Source organism: Lithobates pipiens, unplaced genomic scaffold (assembly GCF_037356315.1).
Source record: "Lithobates pipiens isolate NorthernLeopardFrog02 unplaced genomic scaffold, aLitPip1_a1.2 Scaffold_8, whole genome shotgun sequence".
NCBI classification, from domain to species: domain Eukaryota; kingdom Metazoa; phylum Chordata; class Amphibia; order Anura; family Ranidae; genus Lithobates; species Lithobates pipiens.
The window spans coordinates 364,876,369-364,893,260 of NW_027507903.1; the positions used below are offsets into that span (position 1 = coordinate 364,876,369).

The 16,892-nt window shown below is 43.4% G+C and overlaps 1 protein-coding gene across 2 annotated transcripts in view; it reads left to right on the forward strand.

The window, feature by feature from the left end:
• RARS1 (arginyl-tRNA synthetase 1) overlaps window positions 1–16,892 on the forward strand; it is a 187,700-nt gene that overhangs the window by 55,669 nt on the left and 115,139 nt on the right. For both annotated transcript variants that reach the window (XM_077473486.1, XM_077473487.1), the window contains one exon: window positions 10,119–10,240. In XM_077473486.1, the coding sequence (XP_077329612.1) occupies window positions 10,119–10,240 (122 nt within the window). The remainder of the gene's footprint in view (window positions 1–10,118; window positions 10,241–16,892) is intronic.

A 16,892-nucleotide genomic window follows, 5' to 3' on the forward strand; every position in this document is an offset into this window, starting at 1 on the left:
TCATTTAAAGTGCCTCTGATTAACCCCAAATGAAGTTCAGCTGTTCTAGTAGGTCTTTCCTGACATTTTCTTAGTCGCATCCTACAGCAAAAGCCATGGTCCGCAGAGAGATTCCAAAGCATCAGATTGATCTCATTGCTATCGGTCAGGAGAAGGGTACAAGAGAGTTTCCAAGAAATTAGATATACCATGGAACACAGTGAAGACAGTCATCATCTCATATATCTGGCAAGTAGGGATAAGCCGAACACCATATCACCATAGAAAGGGCACAAGACCTCAAAACGCACCATAGCCAGATGGCTGTGAAGCTATTGAACAGGCTTATATGTTGGGAGTCATGCAGATCCCAGAGGGTATCAAGGCACACTCCACGAGATCAATGGCAGCGTCGCAGGCAGAGAGAACTGGAGCAGATCCAAAACAGATTTGTAAAGCGGCAACATGGTCCAGCTTTGCCCCTTTTGTAAGATACTATAGAATGCAGCAATATATATAAAATTCATTGAAAAAAAAAATGGCATGCCCCCCCCCCCCCAGTCCATTACCAGGCTCTTTGGGTCTGGTATGAATATTAAGGGGAACCCCGAACCAAACATTAAAAAAAAAAATTGTGTTGGTGTCCCCCCAAAATCCATACCATGCCCTTCGAGTCTGGTATGGAAATTAAGAGAAACCCTTAAATACATTGTACCCCTACCATTTCACAAAAAAAGTGTCAAAAATAGTAAAAAAAAAAAGACAGGAGACACTTTAGGATAAGTCCTTTATTAAAAGCTAAAAAATAAAATGTCCCACGATCCATCTCACACCTCCAACGAGCCAAAAAAAGCAAAAAAAAAAGCTGCAACAGCTCAGACCCCATGGGAGGCTCCCGCCGAGTGATGCTTTTTTGGGGACAGCTGTTATATAGCTGAGGGTGGGGCCATGTAAATGGATGACCCTGCCTTCCTCTGGTGTCACGTGATGCTCGAGCCAAACCGTTTGCCCACCCCTACTGACAAGTACCCATAGACCAGACATAGGAAGAATACGGTAGATTGTTGCACATGTGACAACAATCTACTGTATTCTTCCTATGTCTGGGCTATGTGGTAGAGTGGCAAGAAAAACATCCAAGCCCAGCTAAATTCTGTAAAAACGCATCTGAAGTCTCCCAAAAGCATATGGGAAAATGTGTAATGTTCTTATGAAACCAAGGTTGAACTTTTTGGCCATAAATCCAAAAAGATACGTTTGCCACAAAAACACTGCACATCACCAAAAGGACACCATACCCACAGTGAAGCGTGGTGGTGGCAGCATCATGCTTTGGGGCTGTTTTTCTTCAGCTGGAATGGGCCTTAGTCAAGGTAGAGGAAATTATGAACAGTTACAAATACCAGTCAATATTGGCACAAGACCTTCAGGCTTCTGCTAGAAATCTGAACATGAAGAGGAACTTCATCTTTCAGCATTACAATGACCCAAAGCATACATCCAAATCAACAAAGGCTTCAGCAGAAGAAGATTAAAGTTTTGGAATGGCCCGGTCAGAGCCCAGACCTGAATCAGATTGAAAATCTGTGGGTTGATCTGAAGAAGGCTTGTTCACAGGAGATGCCCTCCCAGTCTGTAAGATTTGGAGTGTTTTTCCAAAAAAGAGTGGGCAAATATTGCCAAGTCAAGATGTGCCCTGCTGTTAGACTCATACCCAAAAAAGACTGAGTGCTGTAATAAAATCAAAAGGTGCTTCAACAAAGTATTAGTTTAAGGGTGTGCACACTTGTGCAATCATATTTTAGTTTTTTTTAATTCCCTCCGCCTAAAAGATTTCAGTTTGTTGTTCAACTGAATTGTACAGTTTATAGGTCACATTAAGGTGGAAAAAGTTCTGAAATTATTTATCTTTGTCTCATTTTTTTACATCACAGAAACCTGACATTTTAACAGGGATGTGTAGACTTTTTATATCCACTGTATACCCACTAAAGTGACTAACCTCAGGTGATACATAGAATGAAACACCCTCCTGCATAAGTTGTACCTGTTTATCTGTAGCCCTCTCTGCTCTACATCCTGCTAAAGCACACCTTTGACACAGTGTTTCAGAGCTGCAGGAGGCAGGGAGCCAGGATCTGATGTTACAGACAGCCCAGCCTAGAGCAGGGAGCAGAGTGTAATCTTCTCATAAGGAAAATGCATAGCTGAGGCTGTCAATCACCTGCTGTGTTCTGAAGGGGGGGGGGGGGCTCTTCTCCCAGTTTGAGTTGGAGTTGAGTTAGACTGTCAGAAGAAACTCGTGCAGAGAGTAGAGAGAGTGTGTTTTCTGTCTGATCTGTCTGATCTCGTCTAAGGGAATTACACTCTACGGAAGGGTGTGCTTTGTACATTTATTTGTACATTTATTTATCGTACATCACAGGACACAGAGCACCATAATAATGACTATTTGGGTTATACACCACCTATAGGTGATTGGACACTGGCAACCAATAGACAGAAAATCCCCCCCATCTAACCCCTTCCATACAGGAAGTATCTCAATTTTTTTACCAGTGTCTTGAAGGTGATGGTCATGGCTGTTTGAAGCTCTTCAAAATGTAATGATGTCCCATTAAAGGGCATTATGATCGGATCCATTCGGATGTCATGAAAGCTAAAATGGTACCTGAGGCCCATGGGAAGGGGAGAAGATTCATGGAGGTTTTGCCTGTAGTGGAGCCTTATGGCGCTGGACCCTGCGTAATGGAAACATGTGCAGTGTTTGTTCTGACCAAGGTGCTTTCCTGCGGGGTGCTATATGGGTCCAGGGGAGTAGACCCCAGATTAAGGTGAATCCAGTCTCTGAAGGTCTTTTATGACAAAGCTGGCCGTGATGGGTAAAGATTGGACTCCTGTTATGTTCAGAGTCCTTCAGCAGGAATGGTAAGTCTGCATTTCTTTGCAGTTTGTCTTTTTTTATAAAAAAAAATAAAATGCAAAAAAATAAAATACAAAAAAAGAGAGAAATTTGACTGTCTGTTCTCCCGGTGGCCACTGGGAGCAGTGTGCCCTTTAATCATGCTATGTACTCTTACTCATGTGGACTGTGGTTTATCCTCCAGCCACTAGAAGGTGCAGGCTCACTTGGTACGACCTATTTTTATATAGGCAGGAAGTGGAAGGGCGACCATGCTATGTGGCAACAGGTTCAGTTGGCCTTTGGAGATATAGCAGCAGCCTAAAGACACTAACAAAGTGTGAGTACTTACTGTGGGAGAACTATGTGAAGACAAGTCATGATTTTATGCTGAATATTTACGGCTTACCTGAACTGTACAACTGAAAGTTAAAACACCCCTGGATGGTTAGCAGTTCACTTTAAAGTGTTGACTGCTCTATAAGCAGGTGCAGCGTAGTATACATGCTTGTAATCTTGTTATTTAAATGCATGTTTAAATATACACGTTTGAGAAAAACGTTTGCATATCTCCACTATAGTGCATATGTGCTTGGCTAGATCCTGCAGGTCTAGTTGGGCCCAACTTCAGTTAAGCAGGGGTTTGCAGAACCTTCTGAAACAGCACGTTCCCTAAAAACACACAGTTGCTGGAATGCACGGTTGCTAAAAAAAAGCATGGTTGCACAAGTATGCATGATTGCACAAATATGCATGTTTTTGTCATGTTTTGCATAAATATACCTTGTTATGCATGATTGCATAGAGATACATGATCATGGATGCACAAAGATGCATGTTCCGGTTTTCAGAAATGTACAAGAATTTACATGTTTCATGGAGATGCTTGTTCATGGTTGCATAGAATGCATAATCGCATAGAGATGCATGGTTATTAATACTTACATAAGGATGCAGGTTTGGACATGTTTATATCATTGGACATTGATTATTCATGATCACATAAAGATGCAGGGTTGCATAAAGATGCATTTTTAGACCTGTTTGTATAGATATACATGATTTTACATAGTCACATAAAGATGTTTGATTGCATAAAGATACATGGTTATACATGTTTACATAGGATACATGGGGAGTTGTTTGCGGAGGGCAAATCCACTTTGCACTGCGGGTGCAGTCGCTCTGAATCTAGGAGTTAGATCTGAAATAAGGGGAAGCTCTGCTGATTTTGTGTGTGCTGTGCTGAGCTCCACTGGAGCAATCCTTGCTGGGGCTAGCCATGCTGACTGACTCTGTTCCGCGTGTCCTTTGATGGGCCTAAGGTATGGTACCCTGGCTTATGTCCGAAGAAACAAGGTTTTGCCTGTGAATGCTTCTCTTTTTTTGAGAGCAGGACCCTGGGAGCCAGTACTTTTTGCTAGTAAGGCCATAAAGTTTTTACTGGCAGGGTGCTGTTGCAGGTCCAGGATTGTGGGTTACCTCTAGGTTCCCCTGCTCCTGAAGGTTTCGGAGCCCACCGTGAAGGGTGAAGATTGGGTTTATCTTAGAAGGTAAGTGGAGTTTTCTAAGAAATATCTTTGGATTTTCTTATGAATATCTCCTTTACATTTATAATGTTGTCATGCCTATGTGTCGCCACTGGGGACTGTATTGAGCATTCACGGCCTTATGCTGGAAACAGTGATGTGTCAGGAGCCATTATTTCCTCCTCCTCCTCTGGCCAAAGCAGCAGATCCTATGTTAAAATTACCCCCCTCGGGGCAATTGTAGCCCGAAATCACTTAAAAAAAAAAAATAATAATAATAAAAAAAAAAATGATCGGCCGCTCAGCTATGTTTTTATCCCCCCCGCTGCCATATTAGCTGTTTGCTAGGCACCTATAGTCCGCTACTCGTGTGGAAAAGCCCTCTCTTTTAAAAACAGCAGTGGGGCCGTAATGGGCACGGGGAAAACTGCGTCATTGTTCTGTAAAAGCATTGTATGTGTTGCTGCTGCCTGTGGAGGGACACAAGAGCAGAGGTGGCTTACTTCAGGTTTGGTGACACAGGCATTCCCCTTTGACACATTATTACTTTACCAGGCTGGGCATTAATAGCAGCTTTGTAGTGCTGGACTATAGCCGTGCAGTGTACATTCTTTTTGGTAGTGCCTCTGCGTTGTGTGTCAGGCTCTGAGTGGAAGAGGGACCAGGAACTCCTCAAAGGGTTCTAGGGGCTCAATGGTTTCACAACAACCTAAATCCATTTCCAAAAGAATGTCATCCTCCTCTGAGAGTGATGCAGCCGGTCAGATTGAGCCGACAGGGGAGACTGATGTTGCAGCAGCTCTGGACACTTCAGCCCCTATATATATCACACAGAAGGTTTTTTTCTTCTACCATTTCTAATTTGGAAAAGATTGATGCTATGATCACTCTCCATAGTGGGTCTAAAGATGACAGATCCCCATCCAGTGCCCAGGACCATCATACAGAGGTGCAAAGGGATCAGGAAGATCTTCCAAGAGATTTGGAAGCTACTAATATATCCTCTTCCGAGGATCCTAATATGGAGGGAGTAATATCAAAAGGCAGTTTTCTTGTACACTCTTACTAAATTGGTTCGCTCAACCTTTTTGCTGCCTGCAGCGCAGGCTCTTGATGAACCCACCTCTGGTTTGGGATCACTAAAACCTCCCCCATCTGGGGATTCTATTCTTATTCATTCATGGCAAAGAAAAACGTATATATTCTGAATGGGAGAACCCGGATAAACAGTATTATCCTCCCAGAAAGTTTTCTACGCTTTATCCTATGGAGGAGGATTTCTGTAAGAAATGGATTCCAGCAATTGATGCTGCAATCGCCTCAGTGAACAAAAATCTCACTTGTCCAGGGGATAATGCGCTGATGTTAAAAGATCCAACAGATAAAGAGTTGGAACTTCTTTTTAAAAACAATATGTCTCTAGTAAGTTCAGTACCGCAGCCGGTGCTTGCGGCAATTGGTGTATCTCAGTCCATTAAGGAACAGTTTGTAGTTATACTTAAGATTCTTCCTGATCAGCAGGCCCAGCAATGGGCTGGCGTATCAGATGCACTATGTTTTACAGTAGATGCTATGAAAGATTATATCATCCAAGGTTCACGGCTTATGCTAGGACTAGTGCATTCTCGTAGAGTTCTGTGGCTGAAGAATTGGTCAGCCGAAGCACCGTGTAAGAAACTTTTGGCCAGTTTCCCCTTTCATGGTAAATGGCTATTTGGGAACGATCTGGATAAATACATCCAAAGAATCTCTAATGGGAAAAGCTCTCTTTTACCAGTAAAGAAGAAGTTTAAACATTTCTCCTTTTTTAAGCGTGCTTCCTCACCTGTGCCAGGGTCATCAACCTCTAGGCAGTCTCGACGGCCTCCACCATTAGGTTCAAGGGGAAGACCCCATGGGAAGCACCAGGGTCAAAAGAGGTCTTGGGGCAGAAAGCCCTCAAAGCAGAATGCTAAAGCCTCCTTATGAAGGGGTGCCCCCACACGCTCGGGTGTAGGGAAGGCTTCTGCAATTTTCAAAGGTCTGGCAGGAACAATGTCAAAACAGATTGGTGGCTTCCTCAGTTTCTCTAGGTTACAAACTAGATTTCTGAGAATTTCCGTCTCTTCATTTCTAAGATCATATGTTCCCAGAGATCCAGAGAAAAGGAAGTCTCTTTTTCTAGATCTGGATCATCTCTTATCCCAGCTGGTGATATCAGAAGTTCCCTTAGAGGAATAGGACTCAGGTTTTTTATTCAAACCTTTTCACGGTTCCAAAACGAAGAAGCAAGACCCATTCTAGATCTCAGAGATCTGAACCGGCACTTAAATATCCGGTCCTTTCGCATGCAATCAATCCGATCAGTTGTTTCCATCCTGCAAGAAGGGGAGTTTTTGGCAAGGATGCATATCTCCACGTGCCGATATTTCCTGCTCACCAGAAGTTTCTTCGCTTCGAGATAGAAAATCATAATTTTCCGTTTGTGGCCCTGCCATTCGGCCTAGCAACCGCACCCCGGGTTTTCTCAAAAATTCTGGCACCTTCTTTAGCCAGATTAAAGCCTCAGGGCATAACTGTCCTAGTCCTATTTAGAAAATCTGCTTTTGATAGACCATTCAGTCTCTGGCCTAAACCAAATTTTAATCACAGCTGTAAATGACCTGGAATCTCTGTGTTGGATACTCAACCTAGAAAAATCCTCCTTAAAACCATCAAGGAGATTACAGTACTTGGGGCTGGTCATAGATACTGTACAGAAGAAGGTATTCTTACCCCAGACAAGAATCGCTTCCATTATAGGACTAATTCATCTTGTCAAAACAAAGAAAAATCCTTCCATTCGGCTGTGCATGAGATTGTTAGGGAAAATTGTGGCCTCCTTCGAGGCTGTCCCGTATGCACAGTTTCACTCGAGACTGCTACAAAACTAATTTCACTTATGCCCATAGCATGTGTGAGCAATATATCATTTAGTGACAACTTTGTGCAAAAAAAAAAAAAAAAAAAAATTTTTTAATATTTCTGCAACTTGTGGCAAAATATAAAATATTTCATGGACTCAACATGCCTCTCAGTAAATAGCTTGGGGTGTCTACTTTCCAAAATGGGGTCATTGGGGGGGGGGGTTTGTGCTATTTTGGCATTTTATGGCCTTCGAAACTATGATAGGTAGTGAGGAGTGAAATCAAAAATTTGCACCCTTAGAAATCCTGAAGGCAGTGATTGGTTTTTGGGGTGCCGTACGCGGCTAGGCTCCCAAAAAGTCCCACATATGTGGTATCCCCGTACTCAGGAGAAGCAGCAGAATATATTTTGGGGTGCAATTCCACATAGAACTATGGCATGTGTGAGCAATATATCATTTAGTGCCAACTTTTTGTAAACTTTTTTTTTTTTTTGTGTCATTATTCAATCACTTGGGACAAAAAAAATATATATATTCAATAGGCTCAACAAACATGCCCCTCAACAATTTCCTTGGGGTGTCTACTTTCCAAAATGGGGTCATTTGGGGGGTGGTTTGTACTTCCCTGCCATTTTAGCACCTCAAGAAATGAGATAGGCAGTCATAAATTAAAAGCTATGTAAATTCCAGAAAATGTACTCTAGTTTGTAGATGCTATAACTTTTGTGCAAACCAATAAATATACGCTTATTGACATTTTGTTTTACTAAAGACATGTGGCTGAATATATTTTGGCCTAAATGTATGACTAAAATTTCGTTTATTCGATTTTTCTTATAACAAAAAGTAGAAAATATTTTTTTTTAATTTTCAGTCTTTTTCCTTTTATATCGTAAAAAATAAATATTGCAGGGGCAATCAAATACTATCAAAAGAAAGCTCTATTTGTGGGAAGAAAAGGACACAAATTTCGTTTGGGTACAACATTGCATGATCGCGCAATTACCAGTTAAAGCAGTGCAGTGAAAAATTGTAAAAAGACCTCTGGTCCTTCGGCTGACAATTGGTCCGGGGCTGAAGTGGTTAAGGTCTGGTTCTCCCTTATTTTATGCTTTTTTTCCCCTGTTTAGGATTCTGCCACATCTGTTATAACCTTAGGGATTTGCAACACTGATATTGGTGTTGGCCAAATTAGCCCAGAGAGGCTTGGTACGCAGACATAGCAGGTTTTACTCCTTTGGAGACTCCCAGTCCAGCGGGACCTGATGGCCTTGAGTCATGTATCTCGGCACTGTTGAGCCCCTGGAAGCCAGCTTCGGGAACTTCAATTACAGGACTTAAAAATATTTTTTTTTGATTGGTGTGAAGCCAGAAAGTGGTACCCACAGAAATTTGGGGGGGGGGGGGGGGTCCTCTTCTTTCTCCAATCGGTAGAGGGAAGGAGTTTTGCCTTAAATACTGTTAAGGTTCAGGCTTTGTCCCTATCCATTTTTTCCAAGGGGTCATTTCTCACTCCTTTTTTCATACCTCATACAGTATGTAACTTGGACAGTCCCGCTTGTCAGGCCATTCTTGTGTCCTTGGGACTTGACTGTCCTTGCAGAGACCACTTTTTGAACCAATCAGGGAATTCTGTTGGTCCTTTTATCTCAGAAGGGGGTTTCTTTAGTTTCTATCACTTCACAAAGTGGAGTGTCAGTATTGGCAGCTCTTTCATGCAAGGAGCCATTCTTGGTCTCACATCACAAGGTGATGTTGTGTCCTCATCCATTTTGTTTTTGCTTAAAGTGGTTTCTAGTTTCTCACTTGCATCAGGACAGTGTCTTTTTTTTTTTTTTCCTCCTAATCCACAGTTGACAGACAAAAGATTGCTACCTACTCTAGAGGTAGTTCAGATGCTCAGGGTCTACTTGAGTTGTCATCACAAGTCAGGAAAAACTGAGGTACTTCCGGTATGGGAGGAGTTATATGGGGGGAACTTTGTCTATTGGTCCCAGTGTCCAATCACCTATAGGTGGCGTATAACCCATATAGTCATTATTATGGTGCTCTGTGTCCCATGATGTACTCCAGGAAAAGGATTTTACAGGTAAGCTGTATTAAAAATCAATTTTTTGCATTTCAGAAGTTTACAATCACTTTAAAGGTCAAGCCCTGTTGTTTCCATCCTGTTCCAGAGATCGTTGCCTTCTCATTCATTAATCAAGACCTTTGTACAGGGTGTCTTCTATGTGGCTCCCCCTGTTCACTTCTCTGCAACTCTTTGAGATCTGAATTTGATTCTCTTGGTGGATCAAAAACTGAAGGCCAGCCAAAGCCCTTCAGCCCATCTGCCCACATATGGGGTCGAGCACATGTCATTCTCTCCATGACCTGAAACAAGGAAGTGCCGCTCTACAGCATGAAAATTCTAGTGTGGGAGAAAGAGGGGACTAAGGCCAGATCCAAAGAATTTGTTTTTAGGGGTGATGATATGCTTTAAGAAAGATTTTTACAGTAATTATGAAATATGTTGATGCTTGGATATTTTGGATGAAATTTTCTGAGCAAACTAAGTTCACACTGTCATTGAAAGCAGGTGCTTGAGGGACATTTTAAACCCCCTCAAACGCCTATGCAAATGGTACTATGGACCGCACACTGTGCTGTTCACATTATCAAAACATGAAGCGGTTTTGCTTCAAAATTGAGGGCTCATTTTGAGTTTGAGAGAGGTGAAGCACTTCATCTTCTTCCATTCAAGTCTATGGTAATGAGCCACAACCGTGCTGGCATGCGGTTGAGTGTGAACGAGCACTAATATAATTTCTTTTTGTTCCAGGTTGTTGTTGATTTTTCTTCTCCAAATATTGCCAAAGAAATGCATGTGGGCCACCTACGCTCTACCATAATTGGTGACAGTATATGCCGGTTATTTGAGTTTGTTGGACACGAGGTTCTCAGGTAGGACATATTTATCCGAAGACTGTGATTCTTGGTATATCTTTTTTAAATACCTTGAAGTTTCAACTTGTTACTTTATGGCATTTGTTTACTAAAATGATAACATTGAAATTCTGTTTTTGGAAGCTGTACATATGTTCAAAAAGACATGAGATAGGGGAGGTGTAACCTTGCAGGTACATTGCCTTGAAAAACTATTCCTATCCCTTGAAATTTTCCACATTTTGTCATGTTACAACCAAAAACTTCTTAACCACTTCCCACCCGGCCAATGCACATATACGACCGGGTGGGAGCCGTCTACTTCTGATAGGACGTTCAGGAACGTCCTTCAGAAGGAGCGGGATCGCGCGCGTGCCCTCTCAGCGGCGCGATCCCGATGTGCTCGTGTCACCCGGACACGGCGCATCTCAGATCGGCAGGCGGGCTCTGTGATTGGCCCTCCTGATCACATGACGGCCGTGTCTAATCACGGCCGTCATGTGATGTAAACAAACAGCCGGTTGCTAGGCAATCGGCTCCTCCTCTCCTCACACAGAAGTCATCGCTGAGGAGAGGAGAGCAGATCGCTGCAGCCGGCTGATGATCAGTGAGTATGAGCTGTTTTTTACAGCTTTTTACTCACTGATCACTAGTCTAGTGTAAACACACAACACACCACACAGTATAAACACAATGTCCCCACATATGTCCCCAAAACATACATGTCCCTAATAATAAAAACATGTCCCCCACTAAAATCACATGTCCCAATGATTATCTGCACACACATGTACGTGATCACCTGCACACATATGTACATGATCATTTGCGTACATATGTCCGTGATCACACAAACCAATTATTATACACTTGACGGAATTTTTTTTTACCAAAAACATGTAGCAGAATACATTTTGGCCTAAATTTATGAAAAAATTTGATATTATTGGATTTCTTTTAAAATAGAGAAAAAAAAATATTGTTTTTTTTCCAAATTTCCGCTTTTTTTGCGCTTATATCGCAAAAAATAAAAAACGGAGTCGTGAATAAATACCACCAAAATAAAGCTCTATTTGTGCAAACAAAATGATATAAATTTCATTTGGGTACAGTGTAGCATGACTGCGCAATTGCCACTGAAAGTGCTAGAGCGATGAAAGCTGAAAATTGGGCTGGGAAGGAAGGGGGCGAAAGTGCCCTGTATAGAAGTGGTTAAATGCATTTTATTGGGATTTTATGTGATAGACCAACAAAAAGTGGCACATAATTATGTAGTGGAAGGAAAATGATAAATATTTTTCAACATTACACATAAATATCTGAAAAGTGTGATGTGCATTTGTATTCAGCCCCCTTTACTCTGTTACCCCTAACTAAAATGTAGTGGAACCAATTGCATTCAGATGTCACCTAATTAGTAAATAAAGTCCACCTATGTGTAATTTAATCTTAGTATAAATACAGCTGTTCTGTGAAGCCCTCAGAGGTTTGTTAGATAGACTTTTTTTTTTGAGGCGATAAAATAGGAACACAAATCAGGAAGGGCCACCCCTCCCATTGAAACTGCCAACTTTAATACTGCTAAAGATACCCTGGGGGCTTTCGAACCCCGCAAAAACCCCACAATAATGGAATCAATGTGCCTGAAGACCCGTAGTGTCCCAAAAACCAGGGAATTTGAGAGGATATAAAGAAACTTAGGGAGAAAGATCATCCTAAACAGATTTTTCCGTCCCATCAATGTAATTGGTAAATTCTGCAATTTCTGTACCTTCTGCTGAAAATTCCCCACGATCAGTGACAGTTTTTCTACAGGAACCTTGAGCTAAGAATCTGAACCTCAATCCCCAAATACCTGAAAGAGGTAGACAAAGGAATGGGGCAATCCAACGGTATTACCACCGCATGATCACTACGAGAGATGATTTTTTCCAATTTATGCAAAAACCGGAGTAGTCTCCAAATTCCTGAATCAGTCGGAAGTCATCTGAGAGCGAGTGTCTAGGGTCCTGCAGAAATAGCAGCAGGTCATCTGCATAGAGTGACACTCCTCAAACTCCCCAATTCTTAGACCAGTCAAGTTTTGAGTAGTTCTTAGTTTGACTGCTAAGGGCTCTATGGCTAGGGCAAACAGAAGGGGTGAGAGTGGGCACCCCTGCCTGGTGCCCCGAAATATAGGGAAGGAGTCTGAAATAATGCCATTAACCCTTAGTCTGATCAGCGGATCCGTGTACAAGAGCCGAACCCAGGAAATGAAAACAGGGCCAAAGCCATAGGACTCCAGTAGGTGGAACAAATATGACCACTCCACGGAGTCAAAGGCCTTTTTTTGCATCTAAAGAGGCTACTATTCTAGTCCCGGAGTTGTCATGGGCAGTCTGGAGATTCACAAAGAGTCTCCTGATGTTCATCTGTGCACACCCTCCCTGGATAGATCCCATTTGATCCGCATCTACCAATTTTGGGATAATTGTTTGTAATCTACCTGCAAGTATTTTGGCCAGGATTTTTGTATCAACGTTCATCGGCGAGATCGGACGATAGGAGTCGCACTCTCGGGGTCCCCCCCGCCCCCCCAGGGATCAGAACAACCAGGGCTTCCATCATGGAGGTAGATAGTCTACTGTCCAACCTAGCTACATTGAACACTCTCAGAAAGCGAGGAGCCAGACCATACCAAAAAGTGCAATACCATTCGGAGGGGAGGCCATCCAAACCGGGAGACTTCCTAGGAGGAAAGGAGGCAATTGCTTCCTCCACCTCTTCCACCGTAATGTCGGACTCTAGAGCAGCACTGTTGTCTTCCATTAGCTTAGGTAGGTCAATGTCTGTCAGGTAAGTTGTCAATGCCTCCGTCCTCGGAGGGGCACAAGACCTATATAGTTCTTCATAAAATTTAGCAAAAGTTTTCAAAATCTCAGTCGAGTCAGACTTCCACCCTGCGTTTGTCACAGACTGACCTAATATACACTGGAACATATTCCAGCCGCGACGAGTATGCCAGGAGTTTGCCTTTCTTGTCCCAAAATTCAAAGATATGCTTGCGTTGAGCAAGGCTGAGTTTCGTGGTACGGTCTGTTAGCACTGTCTGGTACTCCCTGGTTCTCATCCGCAGAGTCCGCAATCTCTTGCTAGTGGGGTCCCTAACATATTCTGCCTCCGCTAACGTCACCTCTGTCTCCTTATGCTGCACTGTGGAGGCTGTTTCTAGAACCCATGTACTTCTATAAACACCCCTCGCAACGTGGCCTTAAAGGCCTACCGCTGGAGAAGAGAGGACCAAGAATTGCCATTTTCGGCCCAAAAATTTTTAATAGCCTCTGTACACTTAATCTTTACATATTCCTCTTGGAGCCAACTAGCCTCCATCCGCCACAGACGTAAACCTAGTTTCAACCCCATATTAAGTTTCAAAAACATGGGGGAATGGTCAGATAGGGCTCTGGGCAGATGGTAAACCCTCCCAACCAATTCCATACCCTCCCCCTCAGTCAGGATAGTGTCTATTCTGGAGACGGTCTTGTGCGTCTCCGAATAGCAGGAGTACTCCCTGATATCAGGATGGTGAAAACGCCAGACATCTCTAAATCCATGAGTAGACATTCACCCCGCGTAAATGAGTGCCAAATGCTGTCCCCAATTTATCCAGAGCTGGATCTGACACAGAATTGAAATCACCTAAAATGAAGATCCTCCCCTTTCCTATCTCATATGTGGCCTGTATCATGTCCTCCAAATGGGTTAGCGAAAAGGGAGGAGGCACATACAAATTTACAAACGTTAAACATCTATTAATCACCTGTACCACCAGTAACATATCTCCCTTTAGTGTCAGTCCGAACTGCATGTATGGACATGGGCATAGCTTTGGTCATCCAGGTGGAAACCCCCCTCGCATAAGAGGTGTAGCTGGCATGGTAAGCCCCTGCAATATGAGCCTGTTTTAGTGAGAGAACCCTGGAATCCTGGATATGAGTCTCCTGAAGTGGAATTGGGTGTGGTTTATACTTTTTAATATAATCAAAGATCAGTGAGCGTTTAAAGTTGGAGTTGAGGCCCCTGACATTCCAGGCCAAAATCTTAAGATTCACCTCCATGACAGAGAGATATGAAGTGTCCCTCCCCTGGGATATAGCTAGCCAGAGAATCGGGGCTGCAGGTTTCTCCCCCCACATAAACAGAGTAAAGTGGCAGTAGTATTGGGAAGGACCCAATGCAATCGCACTGAATGTAGATAATCCCAACCAGATGCAGACATAGAATCCCCAACAGAGAAAATACCCCAACTTTCCACGCACCCAGCCCCAACATGTCATGCACTTTCTTCCCATAACTTTAGTTCAACTAGGTAAAAGAGGTGTGACTTAAACTGCCACATAGGATACGTCACCCGAAAGCAATCGTCCCCCAACGTAGGTGAAAAAAAAAAAAACATTTCTCCTGTCAGGAAAAAAAACAAGAAAAAGATACAAAAAAAACGTCATTGGTAGACCTGAAAAAAAAAAAAAAACTGCAATCTCTGCATATGGTGTCCGTGGCAAGCACAATAGTGCCAAAGACCTCCCATGTCAGCTCCGCCAGGGAAAGGGTTGCATGTCAGTAAAACATTGGACATATAATCCAGGGAGAAGGTCTCCCGAAAGTGGAAAAAACAACGCTCAAAAATTCTCTTCCTATAAAAAAAACAGACACGGGGGAAAAAATTATTTTTTATGGGCGGCAGAGGTATCCAAGGAAGTTAACCACACAGGCCACCACTGTCCTTTCCATTACACTCTCACCAAATGCTTTCTCCACACACTTTTATCAGGGTGGTCGGGAAAGGCTCTATCCCCCTGGCGGCCACGAGTATCCAGCCACTCTGAGGCTTCGGTAGGATTAGTGAAAAAAATATGTTTTCCCATTTTCCACAGCTTGGCAGGATACAGCATACTGTAGATCATGTTGAGATTGGAACCGCCTGTCCTGAGATACGATGTGCCCTTTCTATGGCAAATATTTTTGTGAAAGTGTCAGGAGCCATATTTTCAATCAGCCATTTCTCTAGAAATTCCTCTGGGTACCTCCCTTCCACTCCGTCAGGGAACCCCACCAGCCTTATATTGTTCCTTCTCATGTGGTCATCCACGTCAGCCTTTTTTAAAGCGTGTTCAGACAGAGTCTTTTTTTGTCACCTGCCGCGTCCAAAGGCCTGACAGTATCCTCAAGGGAAGCAATGCGGCGATCAGTAGGCTGTGCCTTCTCCCTCAGTTTCTGCATGTCATGTTTCATGAAGGAGAACTCCTCTGAGCGCCTCAAAGTGATCAATCAGATTATTCTGGCCGCCCCGTATGGCAGCCATGATCTGGGTTAGGGATAGCTCATCCTCCACCTCCCTGTCTGCTCTAACCCTGCGGTCTCTCAGCCTGTCCAGCGATCTCCCCCTCCTCAGCACTTCCCTTTTGGAGCTTAGGACTCACCCTGTCTGGGGGGGGGGGGGGGGGAGCCTCCACGAATCTCTGGAGCGGTGGCCATTCCTCCTTTTTTTTCTGGCGCCATTTTGAGAGCCCCGTGTGAATTGCGCCAGACGTTCTCCTGGCGTTTTTGGCCAGGGGGATCCGTACTTCACCATCCCTGGAGCTTCCAGAGGAGTCCCTAAACACATCCCCTGCAGTTCTGTTTGAAATTCGGGTGCCGCTAGCCCAGGATCACAGCAGGATTACCAGTCTGCAGACAGAGCTCCAGTCCTACAGTACTCGCATGACGTGCGCTGGATCCGCGTTGTTGGAGAACCTTAGTAAACAAACCGCATCATAAAAGCCAAGGAACAAACCAGATAGGTCAGGGATAAAATTGTGGAGAAGTTTAAAGCAGGGTTAGGTTATAATACAATATCCCAAGCTTTAAACATCTCACAGAGCACTGTGTAATCCATCATCCAAAAATGGAAAGAGTATGACGCAACTGTAAATCTACCAAGACATGACCATCCACCTAAACTGACAGGCCAGACAAGAAGAGCATTAATCAGAGAAACAGCCTAGAGGCGCATGGTAACTGAGAAGCTGAAGAGATCCACAGCTCAGGTGGGAGAATCTGTCCACAGGACAACTATTAGCTGTGCACTCCACAAATCTGGCAAGAAGAAAGCCATTGTTGAAAGAAAGCCATAAGAAGTCCCATTTGCAGTTTACGAGAAGCATGTGTGGGGGACACTGCAAACATGTGGAAGAAGGTGCTCTGGTCAGATGAAACCAAAATGTAACTTTTTGGCCTAAAAGCAAATGCTATGTGTGCTGGAAAACGAACACTATGCATCCCCCTGAACAAACCATCCCCACCGTGAAACATGGTGGTGGCAGCCTCATGTTGTGGGCATGCTTTTCTTCATCAGGGACGGGGAAGCTGGTCATGGGCATGGGAGTTGATGGGCAGTGGATCGAGGCAAATACAGGGCAATCTTAGAAGAACCTGTTAGAGTTTGCAAAAAACCTGAGACTGGGGCAGAGGTTCACCTTCCAGCAGGACAACAACCCTAAACAATACAGCCAGAGCTACAATGGAATGGTTTAGATCAAAGCATATTTATGTCTTAGAATGGCCCAGACAAAGTCCAGATCTAAATACAGTTGAGAATCTGTGGCAAGACTTGAAAATTACTGTTCAGGCGATCTACATCCAATTTGACAGA